The sequence below is a fragment of the Penicillium hordei genome (assembly GCF_028827395.1).
Source record: "Penicillium hordei strain IBT 12815 chromosome Unknown utg000002l_segment0_segment0, whole genome shotgun sequence".
Classification (NCBI taxonomy): Eukaryota; Fungi; Ascomycota; class Eurotiomycetes; order Eurotiales; family Aspergillaceae; genus Penicillium; species Penicillium hordei.
This window is the reverse complement of record NW_026623143.1, coordinates 3,770,717-3,783,911: the sequence shown is the minus strand read 5'-3', so window position 1 is coordinate 3,783,911 and position 13,195 is coordinate 3,770,717. Positions and strand designations below refer to the sequence as shown.

Sequence of the window (13,195 nt, the reverse complement as noted above, 5' to 3'; positions counted from 1 at the left end):
GTGGAAGAACGGGAAGGATGTTGGCTTTAGGTACAACCAGTTACTCGCTCCCTCTATAAAAAATACACGGCTTGGCCAAGTACCTGGTACTTCATAAGAATTTCTCTTTGATGGAATAAAATAAAATAAAAATGTGTTATCAACTTAGGGAAGTAAGAATAGTTCTTATATTAATGAGCTATTATATGGTTGTCAAAGATTTATGTGTTTCAAAAAAGGCTGTCCTCATCAACTGGTAACGCACTGTATTATTTTTCTGACATTCAATCCGCTTGCGTATGTAGGCCTCAGGCATATTAATGCCTTATACTTATGGCTATAAGGCATTATAATCAGGCATCAATTTCCTATCAAAGCAGCCGATAAACCGCCGGCAGAAAATCAAGAAAAAAAGTTGTCCGCCCTCCAGATCAAGCTTTCACATCTACAATATACAAACCACAATCATTATCTGAGCAATCATGGTCAAACGCAAGAGAACCGATGCCCCCAAAGAGGAAAAGACAGTTGGTACTCCTCCCAAGGTTACCAAGTCCGTCCCTGCTCCCTCAGAGACACCCGATGCAGCTTTCACTGTCCAAGTTGTCACAGGCTCTTATGAGCGAGTGCTCCATGGCTTCACCGTCGGGGTTCCAGCCTCTAGCCTGAAAGCTAAGGCTGAGGCTGACTCTCCAGACATCCAATGTATGGATACTTTCTTATTCGAAGCCCATGGATCTGCAATTCGTTGTCTAGCATTGTCGCCACTACCTAAACCCACCGACCCCGTTGATGCCCAAAAGGTGATTCTGGCCAGTGGTAGTACAGATGAGCGCATCAACCTGTACTCGATCTCTGCTGCACCCCCTGCCGTGAATGAAGACTATCCATCCGTGCCGACCTTCGCCGGAAACAAGATCCTCGAAAACCCCCGGAACCGTGAGCTAGGGTCACTGTTGCACCACACTGCTAGTATTACCTCGTTGAGTTTCCCTTCGCGAACCAAGTTACTCGCAGCCGGAGAAGACAACACAATCTCCGTCTCCAAGACCCGTGACTGGACCGTCGTATCAACTATCAAAGCACCAAACCCAAAAATTCAAGGACGACCAAGCGGTGACACGGCACCTCCCGGGGCTGCCCCGTCTGGAGTGAACCATTTTGCGGTGCACCCCAGTATGAAGCTTATGCTGAGTGTTGGACGAGGAGAGAAATGTATGAGATTGTGGAATCTCGTGACCGGCAGAAAGGCTGGTGTGTTGAACTTCACTAGGGAAGTCCTACAAGGTGTCAAGGAGTCGAGATGGAGCACTGGAGAAGGTCGGCGCATTGCATGGGACTCCGATGGAGAGGAGTTTGCCGTTGCTTTCGAATGGGGTGCAGTCGTGTTCGGAATCGTAAGTTATCTGGACAGTATACCGTTGATCAAATTGCTGACTATTGGCACAGGACTCGATTCCACGATGCAGAGTTCTTCCTAGCCCACGCAGCAAACTTCACCAGATGAAGTATGTTTCTTTGCCCTTGAAGGGTGGTGAAAAGGAGGATTTCTTGGCTGTCTCTACGGAGGATGGCCGAGTGATCTTCTATTCGACCACAGAACTAAAAAATGCGGAGGATGATACTGAATGCTCAATTCCCCACGCCACCCCTGTTGCTCAGGTTGGTGGAAAGGAAGCTGGGTTCCCTGGCCGCATCAAGGATTTCGAAATCCTCACCCTAGAAGGTCAAGCAAAGGAACTCCGTAACGACTTCTTGGTCGTCACCGGTAACAGCGACGGAGTGGTTCGTGTTTGGAAGGCTGCTGGGAAAGAAATTTCCGCGGCAAAGCAAGAGAAGAAGGATACGACTCAGATTGGAAAGCTCATGGCCACCAACGAAACTGGTAACCGCATCACATGCTTGGCTGCCTTCGTCATGTTGCCTGCGGAGGATCCGTCTACACTGATAGACTCCGAAGACGACTCTGAAGATGAAGTAGAGTCATCGAGCGATAGTGACGATGAGTAACATTTCATTGCTCTCAACTATTATACCCTTTGTACCGTCAAATAGATCCCAAGTGGCAACCAATGTATCATGAGTATGAAAAAAAAAAAAAAAAAAAAAGCCCCCGAGTCTATTGTCCTAGAAAATAATCATGACTATATTTTGAAATATTTCTTCTTTCAAATCTGAAATTTCGACTCAACTGAGAATGTTTTAGTGTATTACTCCCATCACTGCTCTATAAATCCGGTGTGGCACATCTGATGGTCGCTATATTAATTGGCAGGGATTTTCTCAGGCAAAGATAAGTAAATCACCCACAATAAACCGAGACACAACATTAAAACTGTATCGAATAATTGAAACAAATACCTAATTGCATTATATATGTATCTAGCATATTTACTTAAGCCGTTATAATGTAGATGAAATGTGAAGTTGCCATCCAGACACCGCCCGGCTCTCCACTACACACAATCCCCCACCTACATTCTTTCATTATCATATCGCCCGCGGGAAGCAATTTTCATCCGACCTTTCACCTTCTATCCACCAGCTCCGTCTCCGTCTAACCACTTTGCATTTTCATTCAACGCCGCTGCTGATCGCGAGTTGATTTTCTTTTCTACTTTGCAAACATGGCTTCCAACGGCGATTTCTCCGACGAGGGATCCCAGCCCGGCTCGCCTTTACTCGATGCCCACAATGCTCGCGGAGAGGTCGAGGACCAGGAGCCCCTTGAGCAGGAGGAAAAGCCTCTCAAGTCTGCCATGAAGAAGGCTGACTCTGCTCCTCAACCGAAGCGCCCAGAACTGCCCGAGCAGCCTAACCCGGAAACCCTCGACCTGTCAAAATTGACGCCTCTTTCGCCTGAGATCATTGCCCGCCAAGCTACTCAGAACATTGGTATGTGATTATTAGTTTCTGAAAGCTTCTGCGCTCAGAAATTCACTTCATCTATTGGATTCTATTTTTCCAGATAAATTTATTGACGTGATTATCAGGCACGATCGGACATGTCGCTCAGTTAGACACCCACTCTCGCCTTTTTCTTCCCACACGCATACTAATATAATTCTAGCGGCAAATCCACCGTTGTCAAGGCCATTTCTGAGGTTCAAACCGTCCGCTTCAAGAACGAGCTTGAGCGCAACATTACCATTAAGCTTGGTTACGCCAACGCGAAGATCTACAAGTGTGACAGCCCCGAGTGCCCCCGACCTACATGTTACAAGAGTTTCAAGAGTGAGAAGGAAATTGATCCGCCATGTGAGCGCGAAGGATGTCAAGGCCGTTACCGTTTGCTGGTATGTTCTCCTGCTCCTCCCCCTCTGAAGTCCAATCTCAGAGCCTTTCCTCAAGTGGTCCAATCTAACATCTCATACAGCGTCACCTCAGGTATCATAAGTCCCTAGTTTACCCCTAACATGGAGGTTCCTCCTTTATTTATTAAGCATCAGCTAACATTTGATCCAAAAAAAAAGTTTCGTCGATTGCCCTGGTATGTTCACTAGATCTTTCTGTGTCCAAAGTTGGAAGCACCGCTAATATTCAATCATAGGTCACGATATTCTGGTTAGTCCTCATTCCCTTGCGCATCTTGAAATTCATCTTCTCTTTTGAGAGTTGATGCTAATCAGCTTTACACAGATGAGCACTATGCTTTCAGGAGCCGCGGTCATGGTAGGTTTCATCCCCCACTGCAGCAATTAGGATTTCAAGGGATTAGTGAGGAGCTAACATCATTTCACTAGGATGCCGCTCTCCTCTTGATTGCCGGAAACGAAACCTGTCCCCAACCCCAGACCTCGGAGCACTTGGCTGCCATTGAGATCATGAAGCTCAACCACATCGTCATTCTCCAAAATAAGGGTAAGAACTTGGTTCTTGCAATCTTTCCATGAAACGAAGCACTAACATTTGAAAATAAAACAGTTGACCTCATGCGAAGCGATAATGCCCTCGAGCATTACCAGTCCATTCTCAAGTTCATCCGTGGTACCGTTGCTGATGGCTCGCCCGTTATCCCCATTTCCGCACAGCTGAAGTACAACATCGACGCCGTCAACGAGGCACTTGTCCAGACGATCCCCATTCCTATTCGCAACTTCGAGGCTACGCCTCACATGATGATCATTCGTTCCTTCGATGTCAACAAGCCCGGTGCCGAGATCGATGAGCTCAAGGGTGGTGTTGCCGGTGGTTCCATCCTTACCGGTGTTGTAAAGTTGAACGATGAGATCGAGATCCGCCCCGGTCTCGTCACCAAGGACGAGCAGGGCAAGATCCAGTGCCGTCCCATTTTCTCCCGCATTGTGTCTCTCTTCGCTGAGCACAATGACCTCAAGTTTGCCGTTCCTGGTGGTTTGATCGGTGTTGGTACTCGTGTCGACCCCACGCTTTGCCGTGCCGATCGTCTTGTCGGTTTCGTTCTCGGTCACCGTGGCCGTCTCCCCGCCATCTACACCGAGATTGAGGTCAACTACTTCCTGCTCCGCCGCCTTCTTGGTGTCAAGACCGCCGACGGCAAGCAGGCCAAGGTTGCCAAGCTTGCTAAGAACGAGGTGCTGATGGTTAACATCGGTTCCACCGCTACTGGTGCTAAGGTCCTCGGTGTCAAGGCCGATGCTGCCAAGCTCAGCCTGACCAGTCCCGCCTGTACTGAGGTTGGTGAGAAGATCGCCATCAGTCGCAGAATCGAGAAGCACTGGCGTTTGATTGGATGGGCCAACATTGTTGCGTAAGTTTATGGGTTTGATATTACCTCTGATGACAAATGCTGACTGTTTCAATTCGTAGTGGTAACACCCTCGAGCCTGTGCAGCAGTAAAGCAATCCTTTGAACGATTTCCCAGTTCGAAATGGGGAGCTTGGGGAATGAGGACCGTTATGTCGGAGAAGTCGATTTGCACATAAATCTTACTATATCCCCGGACAACGATCTCACCCCACCGACCCTCGAACACGAGTCTTGCGATCTATGATTGCAAAAAAGTTTATGGTCATGACGAGTCGGAAAATTAAAGACGTGATTTAACTGATTCCCCGGGCTGAATAGAGAAGATGGAGGAGATATGCAATCCTGTATTGTCGCCACCTTGATCGGTTTCCCTGCTTAATGCATGTCAGCGACCATTTTATTTGGTCCGTGGCTGCATGCTAGGGTTTGATCTGAGGGACGGACGACGAACGGGATGCAGGTGAAGTCGGCGAATAAGATATGTGCTTTTTATTTCCATCGTACGAGGGAGTTGTTTTCAAGAGGTTTCCTGTTCATTGCTCTTTTTTTTTGTCTGCATCATCGGATCTTATGTAGATAGGCCTATACAGGTCTGTGGTTTAAAATGCAGGGAAATTAGGGCCGGCACAATTTAGGAGCATCTGCATGTTTAATCGATTTACAGATGGACTCTTCGTCTGATAGAACTAAAAATTTTAAAATTTTAAAAAAAGACTGAAAACGAGGGTAGAGGCTTTTACTATATAGTCCGCATGTCGGATGTACGACATATATATTTCACGACTCGGAGTACGACCACTCGTATTATCTCGCAAAGGGAAAACCATGCACTCTCAGACACTTGGTATTCCATATCCAGAGAGACCCAAGCGACACCAAGAGAATGGATATATAAATGGATATACAATATTTGAGCGTTATTCTCCTCGGCCGCTATAGCATCCTTGAGGACTTCAACAAATGGCATCGGTACAAGTTATTTACATTGGAATATTGGTAGACTAAAATCCAATGAACTGCTATTAATTACTCGTCTCGCAATTTAGATACTTACCCGGAATTAATGAGTCTCTATAGTTAATAGGTTTAATTCCTGAGATCGACGTTGCGTCCGGCCCCATATAATGCCCGTCATGCATGATATCTGACTAAGGCTGCCGATAATAACAAAGTAGCAACTTCTGCCTTGAACAACATCCTCTTTCTTCGCCTAGTTGCGCGATTTCAATCATGTATATCCTCGAGGTAAGTTGATTTGATTGAGATACCATCATGTTTACAAGGTGAATTTGCTTTCCACCGTGGACACGTCGCTAATAACCATCTCCCTCCAGCAATTGGCTCGCTTGCTCGATCGCCCGCTCTTTCCATGGAAGAACGTGCTTGTGGGCTTCTCACTGGGCCAGTTCGTCCTTGAAGGTTTCCTCTCACTTCGGCAGTATAAGTTTTTGCAACGCACGAAGCCTCCCCAGGTTCTCGCAGGGGAGGTTAGCCAGAAGGTCTTCGACCAGAGTCAGGTATGAAACCGATGACGCAGCATTATACTATATCCAGAGGCTTATTGGAACATAATGACAGGCATACGGTCGCGCAAAGGCCAAGTTCAGCTTCGTTTCCGGTCTTTACGGTCAAATCCAAAACCTTGCATTCATCTACGGCGATGTCCTCCCCAAGATCTGGGGCCTCAGCGGTCTGGTGCTGGCTCGGTACCTCCCCGGTCGGTTCCAAGGCGAAATCTGTCAAACATTGGTATTCTTCTTCGGTTTCAACATTCTAAGCACTGTCCTCTCGCTGCCCGTCTCGTACTACAACACGTTTGTGCTCGAGGAGAAGTTCGGTTTCAACAAGCAGACGGTTAAGCTTTGGATTACGGATATGCTCAAGGGTCAGATGCTTGGAATTGTTTTGGGAGCCCCCATCATCAGTGCCATCCTTAAGATTGTGCAGAAGTTTGACAGCTCGTTCTACTACTACCTCTGGCTCTTCGGTGTCTTCCTCCAGGTCTTCGCCATTACTATATACCCCATTGCCATTCTGCCTCTGTTCAACAAACTCTCGCCTCTTCAGCCCGGTGAACTCAAGACTGGCGTCGAGAACCTGGCCAAGAGACTCGAGTTCCCTCTCTCCGAGCTGCATGTCATTGACGGCAGCAAGCGCAGTGCCCACAGCAATGCCTACTTCTATGGTCTGCCATGGAAGAAGCACATTGTCATCTACGACACTCTGATTGAGAAAACTGAGCCTGAGGAGGTTGTTGCTGTGCTGGGCCATGAGCTTGGCCACTGGAGCCTCAGCCACACCACCAAGTTGTTCGGCATTGCCCAGGTACGAATTTGCCCAGTTGCCTTTAGCGAATTATCACTGACTATGTACTCTAGGCCCACATGTTCTACATCTTCGCTCTCTTCTCTGTCTTTGTTAACAATAAGTCGCTGTACCAGTCCTTCGGATTTGTTAAGGAACAGCCTATTATGATTGGTTTCCTGCTCTTCTCCGACGCCCTGGCTCCTATGGATGCTGTCGTGAAGCTTCTCATGAACATCCTCAGCCGCAAGTTCGAATTCGAGGCCGGTATGTTCCGTTCGATCTATCCGATACGCTCATATACTAATAGTGTTCCACAGATGAATTTGCCCAGAAACTTGGTTACTCCGACAAGCTCGCTTCCTCGCTCCTGAAGCTCCAGATCCAGAACCTCAGCACTATGGATGCCGATCCGATTTATGCTAGCTACCACTACTCCCACCCCATCCTCACCGAGCGTCTCGCTGCGCTTGGCTGGAAGGGTGGAAAGGTCACCAGCAGCAAGGAGGAGGACAATGAAAAGCCCGTTAAGGCCGCGGACCGCGAGCTGTAAACCGGAAGCATGTTATGTTGGCGATTTTCATATGATATGGAGATGGTTTTTTTGTGCCAGTGACATGTTGGGGCACCAATCTCGAGGAGAAAGAGCGAGGCTTGGAAATGTTCCATTATGTATTGGATTGTAGCAATCCGTCTAAACTTTAAAAGACACTTTTGTACGTCCAAAATCCACACCCAGCCCAGAGTAATAGAGCAATAGAACGAATGGAAAGAAAAGAGACTCCGACCCAATGCAGCAACGCCCACAACCAAATATATACCCACACCACACTCTCAATCGGATTCCTCAGCCTTCGCCTGGGCCTTACCCTTCTTCTCCGCCAACCGTCTCTCCTTCTTCTTGCGCTTGCGCTCCTCCTTATCGATACCGGCGTCCTGATCCGCGAAAGCTTCAGCCTCCGTACCAAACTCAGCGCCATTCATGACAAGATCATTGCTATCGTCCAGTTGCTCGTGGTTGTTGGTCTGCGGAATACCCGCAGCAACATCCAAATAATCTTCTCCGGGGTTCTGCTTCGCGACAGTCAGATCGCGACCGAGGAGCTCGCCGGCTAGACCCGCTTGCACGCGCTTCAGGTTGTGGAGGATCAGGTTCGGCGCTGCGGCGGTTGTCCGTGAGACGGGGCCGTGCTCGCTGATGCTGGCATTGGGTTGCAGAGATGGGTCTGTCGCGGCGCGGTCCAGGTAGGCGGCTAGGAATTCATGCGCTGCGGACTGGCTGATGGCCTGTGTGGCTTGCACTGTGACTGGGGGGAGAGCCTGGGGACCTTGGGTTGCCATTTTGGTGGGATTTGTATTCTTCGCCGGGTTTAGAGGGTGGTTTTTTGAGGCTGAGGGGTGGTGGGGGCGGCGATTATGGAGTGGTCTTGCCCGGTGGTTGGTTTGACAGATTTGGCAATAGAGTTTCTCTCAAGTTCAGTGTGACTTGCGAGCAAGACGGAGAGTTGTACGAGCGACGTTGAGCATTTGGCATCTCGAGATCAAAAAAGTTCGGTGACGCTAGTCCCGATCGGGTAGGTCTTCTTAACGGGATGCGCTGCAACTATAGTTGGATATTTATTGACAGCTAAACGAACGTAGTTATATAGTAGTTACAGGATTTTAGATAGATCTTACAATTAAAACCAACCTAATCCTATCCTCTATATATCCTAAGTAATTAATCTGTACATTATTGTAGCCATTCATCTGTAGGCGGGTCCGTGCCAGCGGCTCCGCGCTTAATTTTCTGTCTTCCGACTCCGCGTCTTGTCTAACAGGCTTCACTCGATCTCCAACTCCAAAAGCTCCCACCCCACCTCAATCGCCCTCCAAACAGAGCCAGGGTCCTCAAAATGTTCTGTCTCCGCGCCAGGGCCGTGCCCTCAACCTTCCGGGCTACCACATCGGCCATGCGAACCCCGATGAACAGGTACGCAAAGCAGCCAACAACCTTTCCAGTCTCGAAACCAACCAGACAAGCTAACACTCTACTCCACTCGGAAACAGATTCGCCCAAATCCCGCAACAATCAAGCACACCCTCCACAATGCTCTCATCCCGATCCTTCTCCTCCCTCCTCTCCACGCCAACCCGCTTCCAACCCTCGCGAACACTCGGTGCTCGCCTCTCCTCGCCAACCACAACCGCAACTGCCTCCGCCTTCTCACCCTTGTCCTCACTCCTCCCCCAGAAGGCCCCCTCGCAGTCCCGCTCGTTCTCCGCAAGTGCCTCCCTAGGCGTGCGACGTGTGACGTTCCGTCCGTCACGACGGGTCCAGAAGCGCCGCCATGGATACCTGGCGCGCAAGAAGGACAGGAATGGGCGTAAGACTCTTATCCGGAGGACTCTTAAGGGTCGGAAGGAGTTGAGTTGGTGATTTTATTCGTTTTGGCACCGATATTTAAGTCGTTCGGGGGTTGTCGGGGAATAGGACGGGATTTGTACCATGGAGGTCACGGGGTGGGTTGAATTGATAGGAATCCATCTCGTCTCACGGCAATGGTGGGTAGAAATTAGGGGAACAATCACCGATTTATCCATTTTGGAACTATTATAGTCTTCAAGATTGGATCCGGGTCCAGGTAAGACAGTTGCTGGCGGGTCTTGTCTGGTGTGTACCATATTTACCTCTCCGGAGGATGTGTGAGACTACATTTCATATAGTGCGAATTTTTCAGCTTTGTATGTTTCAGTCGAGATCTTGGGATTTGCGGCTAGTTTGCAGCAAGTAAAAGAGTAAATTAATCACTGTCTAGGCTAGGTAGAGTCTCTTGACACCACAAGTCCGTCTATGTGATCTACCTCGCTACCCATGTATAGATCGTTCGTCAAACATATCACTCATCGTTGTTTTCGTCCTCGCTATCCTCCGATCCGGTCTCGGAGTCCTCGTCATCATATTCGTCGTCTTCGTCTTCGTCCTCATCTTCTTCCTCGTCGCCAAGCTTCAGACCATAGTCATCTTCGAATTCCTTAAGAGGCTGAACTGTGGGGGTGAAGCCAGAAGTTTCGAAGCCTTGCTTGATAGTCTATTCGCAATCAAAAGTTAGCAATCCATATCCGCAAAGTGGAAATTGGGGAACAACTCACATCTTCCAACACTGTCGCGCAGGTGACAACCAGGTTTGCAGTTTTGGGATCAAACAACGGCAAGATAATCTCACGCAGAGCACCCTTGATCTGGTCAGTGGTGATAGCACGCACATTCTTGAGCATCTTCTCCTTATAGTCGCTGGGCAAGTTGCGCACGACCTGGCGGATGAAACTGCCCTGGGCAGCATTGGCGGCAGTCATCTGCTCATTGGCATAGTTGACCACGATGCTGCTGATAGCACCTTCCAGCATCAAAGGATCGAAAGGCGTAGCACCAGACAGGTAGTTCTCAACAATCTGCTTGCTAGACTCGAACGCCTTGTGCGAGTTCGGCGACCGGTACACATCGAAGTTGACAAAGCCAGTGTCGATGTTGTAACTGAAGTTAGTGCCATACGCCAGACCAGTGCCGCGGACTGCAACCCAGAGGGGACCCTCGACAGCGTTCATGTATGAAATCGCGACCAGTAGGGCAGGCAGATCCGGGGAATCGTACGAATCCAGACCACGGGCAGTGGCGTAGGCGAAAGACGAGTCCACAGTCGGCATGGGGACAATGTAAGACTTGCCGCCAATGTTCTTGCCGGCATCGCTCAGCTGGGATCGCCGGTCAGTGATAGGCCGCAACTCAGTGCTGGTGCCTAAGGTCTCGGCGAAGGGCTTCCAGGCTGAGACGGGGTTCTGGAGTTTCTCGAGGTCGGCAATGACAATGATGCGCACGTTGTCGGGCTGGAAGAGCAACTTGCGGATTTCCTCCATGCGGCTCACAATTTCCTCGGGCTTCTCAGCGAGCAGACGCTTGACGCGCTTGAGGTAACGAGCCTTCACCAAAGTGGAACGAGCACGGGTGATCGACTCGTCTGCGTAGTGAACCATCACATGTACAGCAGCAAGCATGTCGTCACCACTGCGCTTAGAGTCGGGCACATCGGCCAAGAGACGGGAGTTGATAGCGCGGAGTCTCTCCACATCGAAGACGGACTTCCAGCACAGCTCCTGCAGCCAGGCGACGGCGTTCGCATACTTCTCCAGCTCGACCTGGAAGGAGATACGGAGCATCTCCGAGTTTCCAAGACCGCGAGCAGTCTCCATCGAGTATCCGACAGTGTCTCTCTCTAATTCCACTACGACCTGCTCAAATTCAATTGTCTTGCCATCACGCTGCACCGGAATGTTGAAGAACGCTTCGGTGTATATGGACAGCAATGGGCGCAACTGAACGGGCACTGAATCAGCGGAGATTAGAACTGAAAGCTGAACAAAGCTACTGGGGATGTGCTCGAAGTGGATGAAAAGGGACTGGTCAGACTTGTCGGCATCAACGAGGGGTTGGATCTTGTTGTCGGGGCGTCCAGCCTTCAGGGCAGCACCTGAACGAGCCGTACTGGTCTCCATGAAGTGGATTGACTCGGTTCCGGGGATAGCGAACTTTTCCAGCAAATCCTGAGGAATCTCCTTGTCATTCTCTGCCTTGGCCTTTTCGAGTTTGTCGGCAAGCTCCTTGAGGCCCTTCTCACCGAGACGCTCCTTCTGTGCAGCGGCCCGGTCCTCCTCGTCCTTTTTCAGTGTGGTGGACATCTTCTGGGATGGGATACCCAGAATAGTGACATGGGCCGCATCCGAGATCCATTTCTTGATGAAAGAGCGCCACTGGTCCTCGGACCAGGTCTCAAGGACATCATATTCCTTCAGAGTTGCGACATCTATCAAGGTCGAGCCATCGCGCTTTCCGAACAGGAAATCAGAGATAACATACTCTGCGAACGAAGAGGCAGAAGACTCAGTCGAGAACTTCCAGGTTCGGCGCTGCCGGGCGATACACTCTTTCAAGTACTTCAGATCCAGTTTCTTGGCCATGGCATCTTGGAGGATCTCAAAGAATCTCTTCTCGACGCTCTCCAACTTCTCTGTTTCCACGCTGGTCAACGTGAAACGAACCTCCATGCTAGGGTGGTCCTCAGTTGCGTAGTAGACGGCGCTGGCGAGCTGTTCTTTCTCAACAATGATGTTCTCTAACAGAGCTGCAGATGAACCAGCCAGGTACAAAAGGGACACATTAAGAGCCCCAGCTATGATCCTGTAAGTATTTTATCTCAAATGTTGTTGTTGTTGTTGTTGTTGGGGTGGGGGTTGCATCTTACATAGGACGGTATCAGTGCAGTCTGGTCCCATGAATCGAATTTCGATTTCACCGAATGATTCATCTTCCTCCGGGAACTCGACCTTCTGAATAACGGACTTCTCCAAATAGGGAGCCTGCTTGGAATCCACCCAAGGTCTCTTGAATGGTGCCTCTGGGCTAGGAATGACATCCAAGATAGTGTCTTCGAACTTATCTAGGATATCCAGCATGTTTTCCTGGTCGACTTCTCCTGTGAGGATCAGGCACAGGTTCTTGGGCTGATACATCTCACGGTGGAACTCGCGAATTCGTTCCGCGGGCAAGACCCGAAGCTGTTCCATCATACCTCCTGTCTCGTAGCGGAAGCCCACACCAGGCGGGTAGGTCAATCGCCGGGCTGCCAGGTCGATTAGCTCAGCAGCATTGTTCTGCACACCCTGCATCTCAGAATACACGACACCGGCATCATTTCCAGAGCCATCGACGTGGTGAACTTCAGTGTAGCAGCCTTCATCAGTAAGGGTAGGAGCAATTACATGCTCCAGGTAGACTGGCAAGATCCGAGCAAAGCCTTCCCAGCCTGCGGTATCCAGCGTGTATGCGGTGTGATCAGTTGCGGTCCAGGCATTGGTGCTGGAGTACACGCGGGTAGCCAGCTTGTCCAAGAAGCCCTTGTAGCGGTAATTGCGGGAACCCATGAAGCACAAGTGCTCCAGAGTATGAGGAGCACCCGAATCATCGTGGATTTCTGTAGCAAGCACAAAGTAACCGTTCACTTTGGGACCCGGCTGATCGATAACGACCACTCTCATGCCGGTGCGCTGTGATTCATACTGAGTGAACTCGCTCGGCGAGTAATCAGGCTTGAACTGCTGTAGCAATTTGAAGTGACTATTCTGCACCGAGGGCGACATATTGATCAATGG

General features: G+C 49.7%; 6 protein-coding genes across 6 annotated transcripts; 4 read left to right on the top strand and 2 right to left on the bottom strand.

The window, feature by feature from the left end:
• Positions 1 to 461: 461 nt before the first annotated feature.
• Positions 462 to 1,989, top strand: N7537_004758 (putative 60S ribosome biogenesis protein Mak11; the record flags this gene model as incomplete). The annotated part of the gene is made up of 2 exons (XM_056895815.1): positions 462 to 1,376; positions 1,429 to 1,989. 2 exons carry the CDS (start codon positions 462 to 464, stop codon positions 1,987 to 1,989), a joined length of 1,476 nt encoding a protein of 491 aa, XP_056755563.1.
• Positions 1,990 to 2,606: 617 nt separating this feature from the next.
• Positions 2,607 to 4,798, top strand: N7537_004757 (translation initiation factor eIF2 subunit gamma; the record flags this gene model as incomplete). Its single annotated transcript, XM_056895814.1, has 10 exons — positions 2,607 to 2,874; positions 2,973 to 2,994; positions 3,050 to 3,275; positions 3,356 to 3,366; positions 3,453 to 3,469; positions 3,530 to 3,543; positions 3,619 to 3,651; positions 3,723 to 3,840; positions 3,904 to 4,708; positions 4,768 to 4,798. The coding sequence occupies 10 exons, from the start codon at positions 2,607 to 2,609 to the stop codon at positions 4,796 to 4,798; spliced, it is 1,545 nt and encodes a 514-aa protein (XP_056755562.1).
• A 1,140-nt stretch (positions 4,799 to 5,938) lies between these two features.
• N7537_004756 (zinc metalloprotease) lies at positions 5,939 to 7,565 on the top strand (the record flags this gene model as incomplete). Its single annotated transcript, XM_056895813.1, has 5 exons — positions 5,939 to 5,953; positions 6,043 to 6,225; positions 6,287 to 7,033; positions 7,087 to 7,279; positions 7,333 to 7,565. The coding sequence occupies 5 exons, from the start codon at positions 5,939 to 5,941 to the stop codon at positions 7,563 to 7,565; spliced, it is 1,371 nt and encodes a 456-aa protein (XP_056755561.1).
• Positions 7,566 to 7,846: 281 nt separating this feature from the next.
• On the bottom strand, positions 7,847 to 8,353 carry N7537_004755 (uncharacterized protein; the record flags this gene model as incomplete). Its single annotated transcript, XM_056895812.1, has 1 exon — positions 7,847 to 8,353. The coding sequence occupies one exon, from the start codon at positions 8,351 to 8,353 to the stop codon at positions 7,847 to 7,849; it is 507 nt and encodes a 168-aa protein (XP_056755560.1).
• Positions 8,354 to 8,907: 554 nt separating this feature from the next.
• N7537_004754 (mitochondrial 54S ribosomal protein bL34m) lies at positions 8,908 to 9,431 on the top strand (the record flags this gene model as incomplete). Its single annotated transcript, XM_056895811.1, has 2 exons — positions 8,908 to 8,984; positions 9,062 to 9,431. The coding sequence occupies 2 exons, from the start codon at positions 8,908 to 8,910 to the stop codon at positions 9,429 to 9,431; spliced, it is 447 nt and encodes a 148-aa protein (XP_056755559.1).
• Positions 9,432 to 9,891: 460 nt separating this feature from the next.
• Positions 9,892 to 13,183, bottom strand: N7537_004753 (putative zinc metalloprotease; the record flags this gene model as incomplete). The annotated part of the gene is made up of 3 exons (XM_056895810.1): positions 9,892 to 10,083; positions 10,145 to 12,216; positions 12,289 to 13,183. The coding sequence occupies 3 exons, from the start codon at positions 13,181 to 13,183 to the stop codon at positions 9,892 to 9,894; spliced, it is 3,159 nt and encodes a 1,052-aa protein (XP_056755558.1).
• Between the last annotated feature and the right edge of the window lie 12 nt (positions 13,184 to 13,195).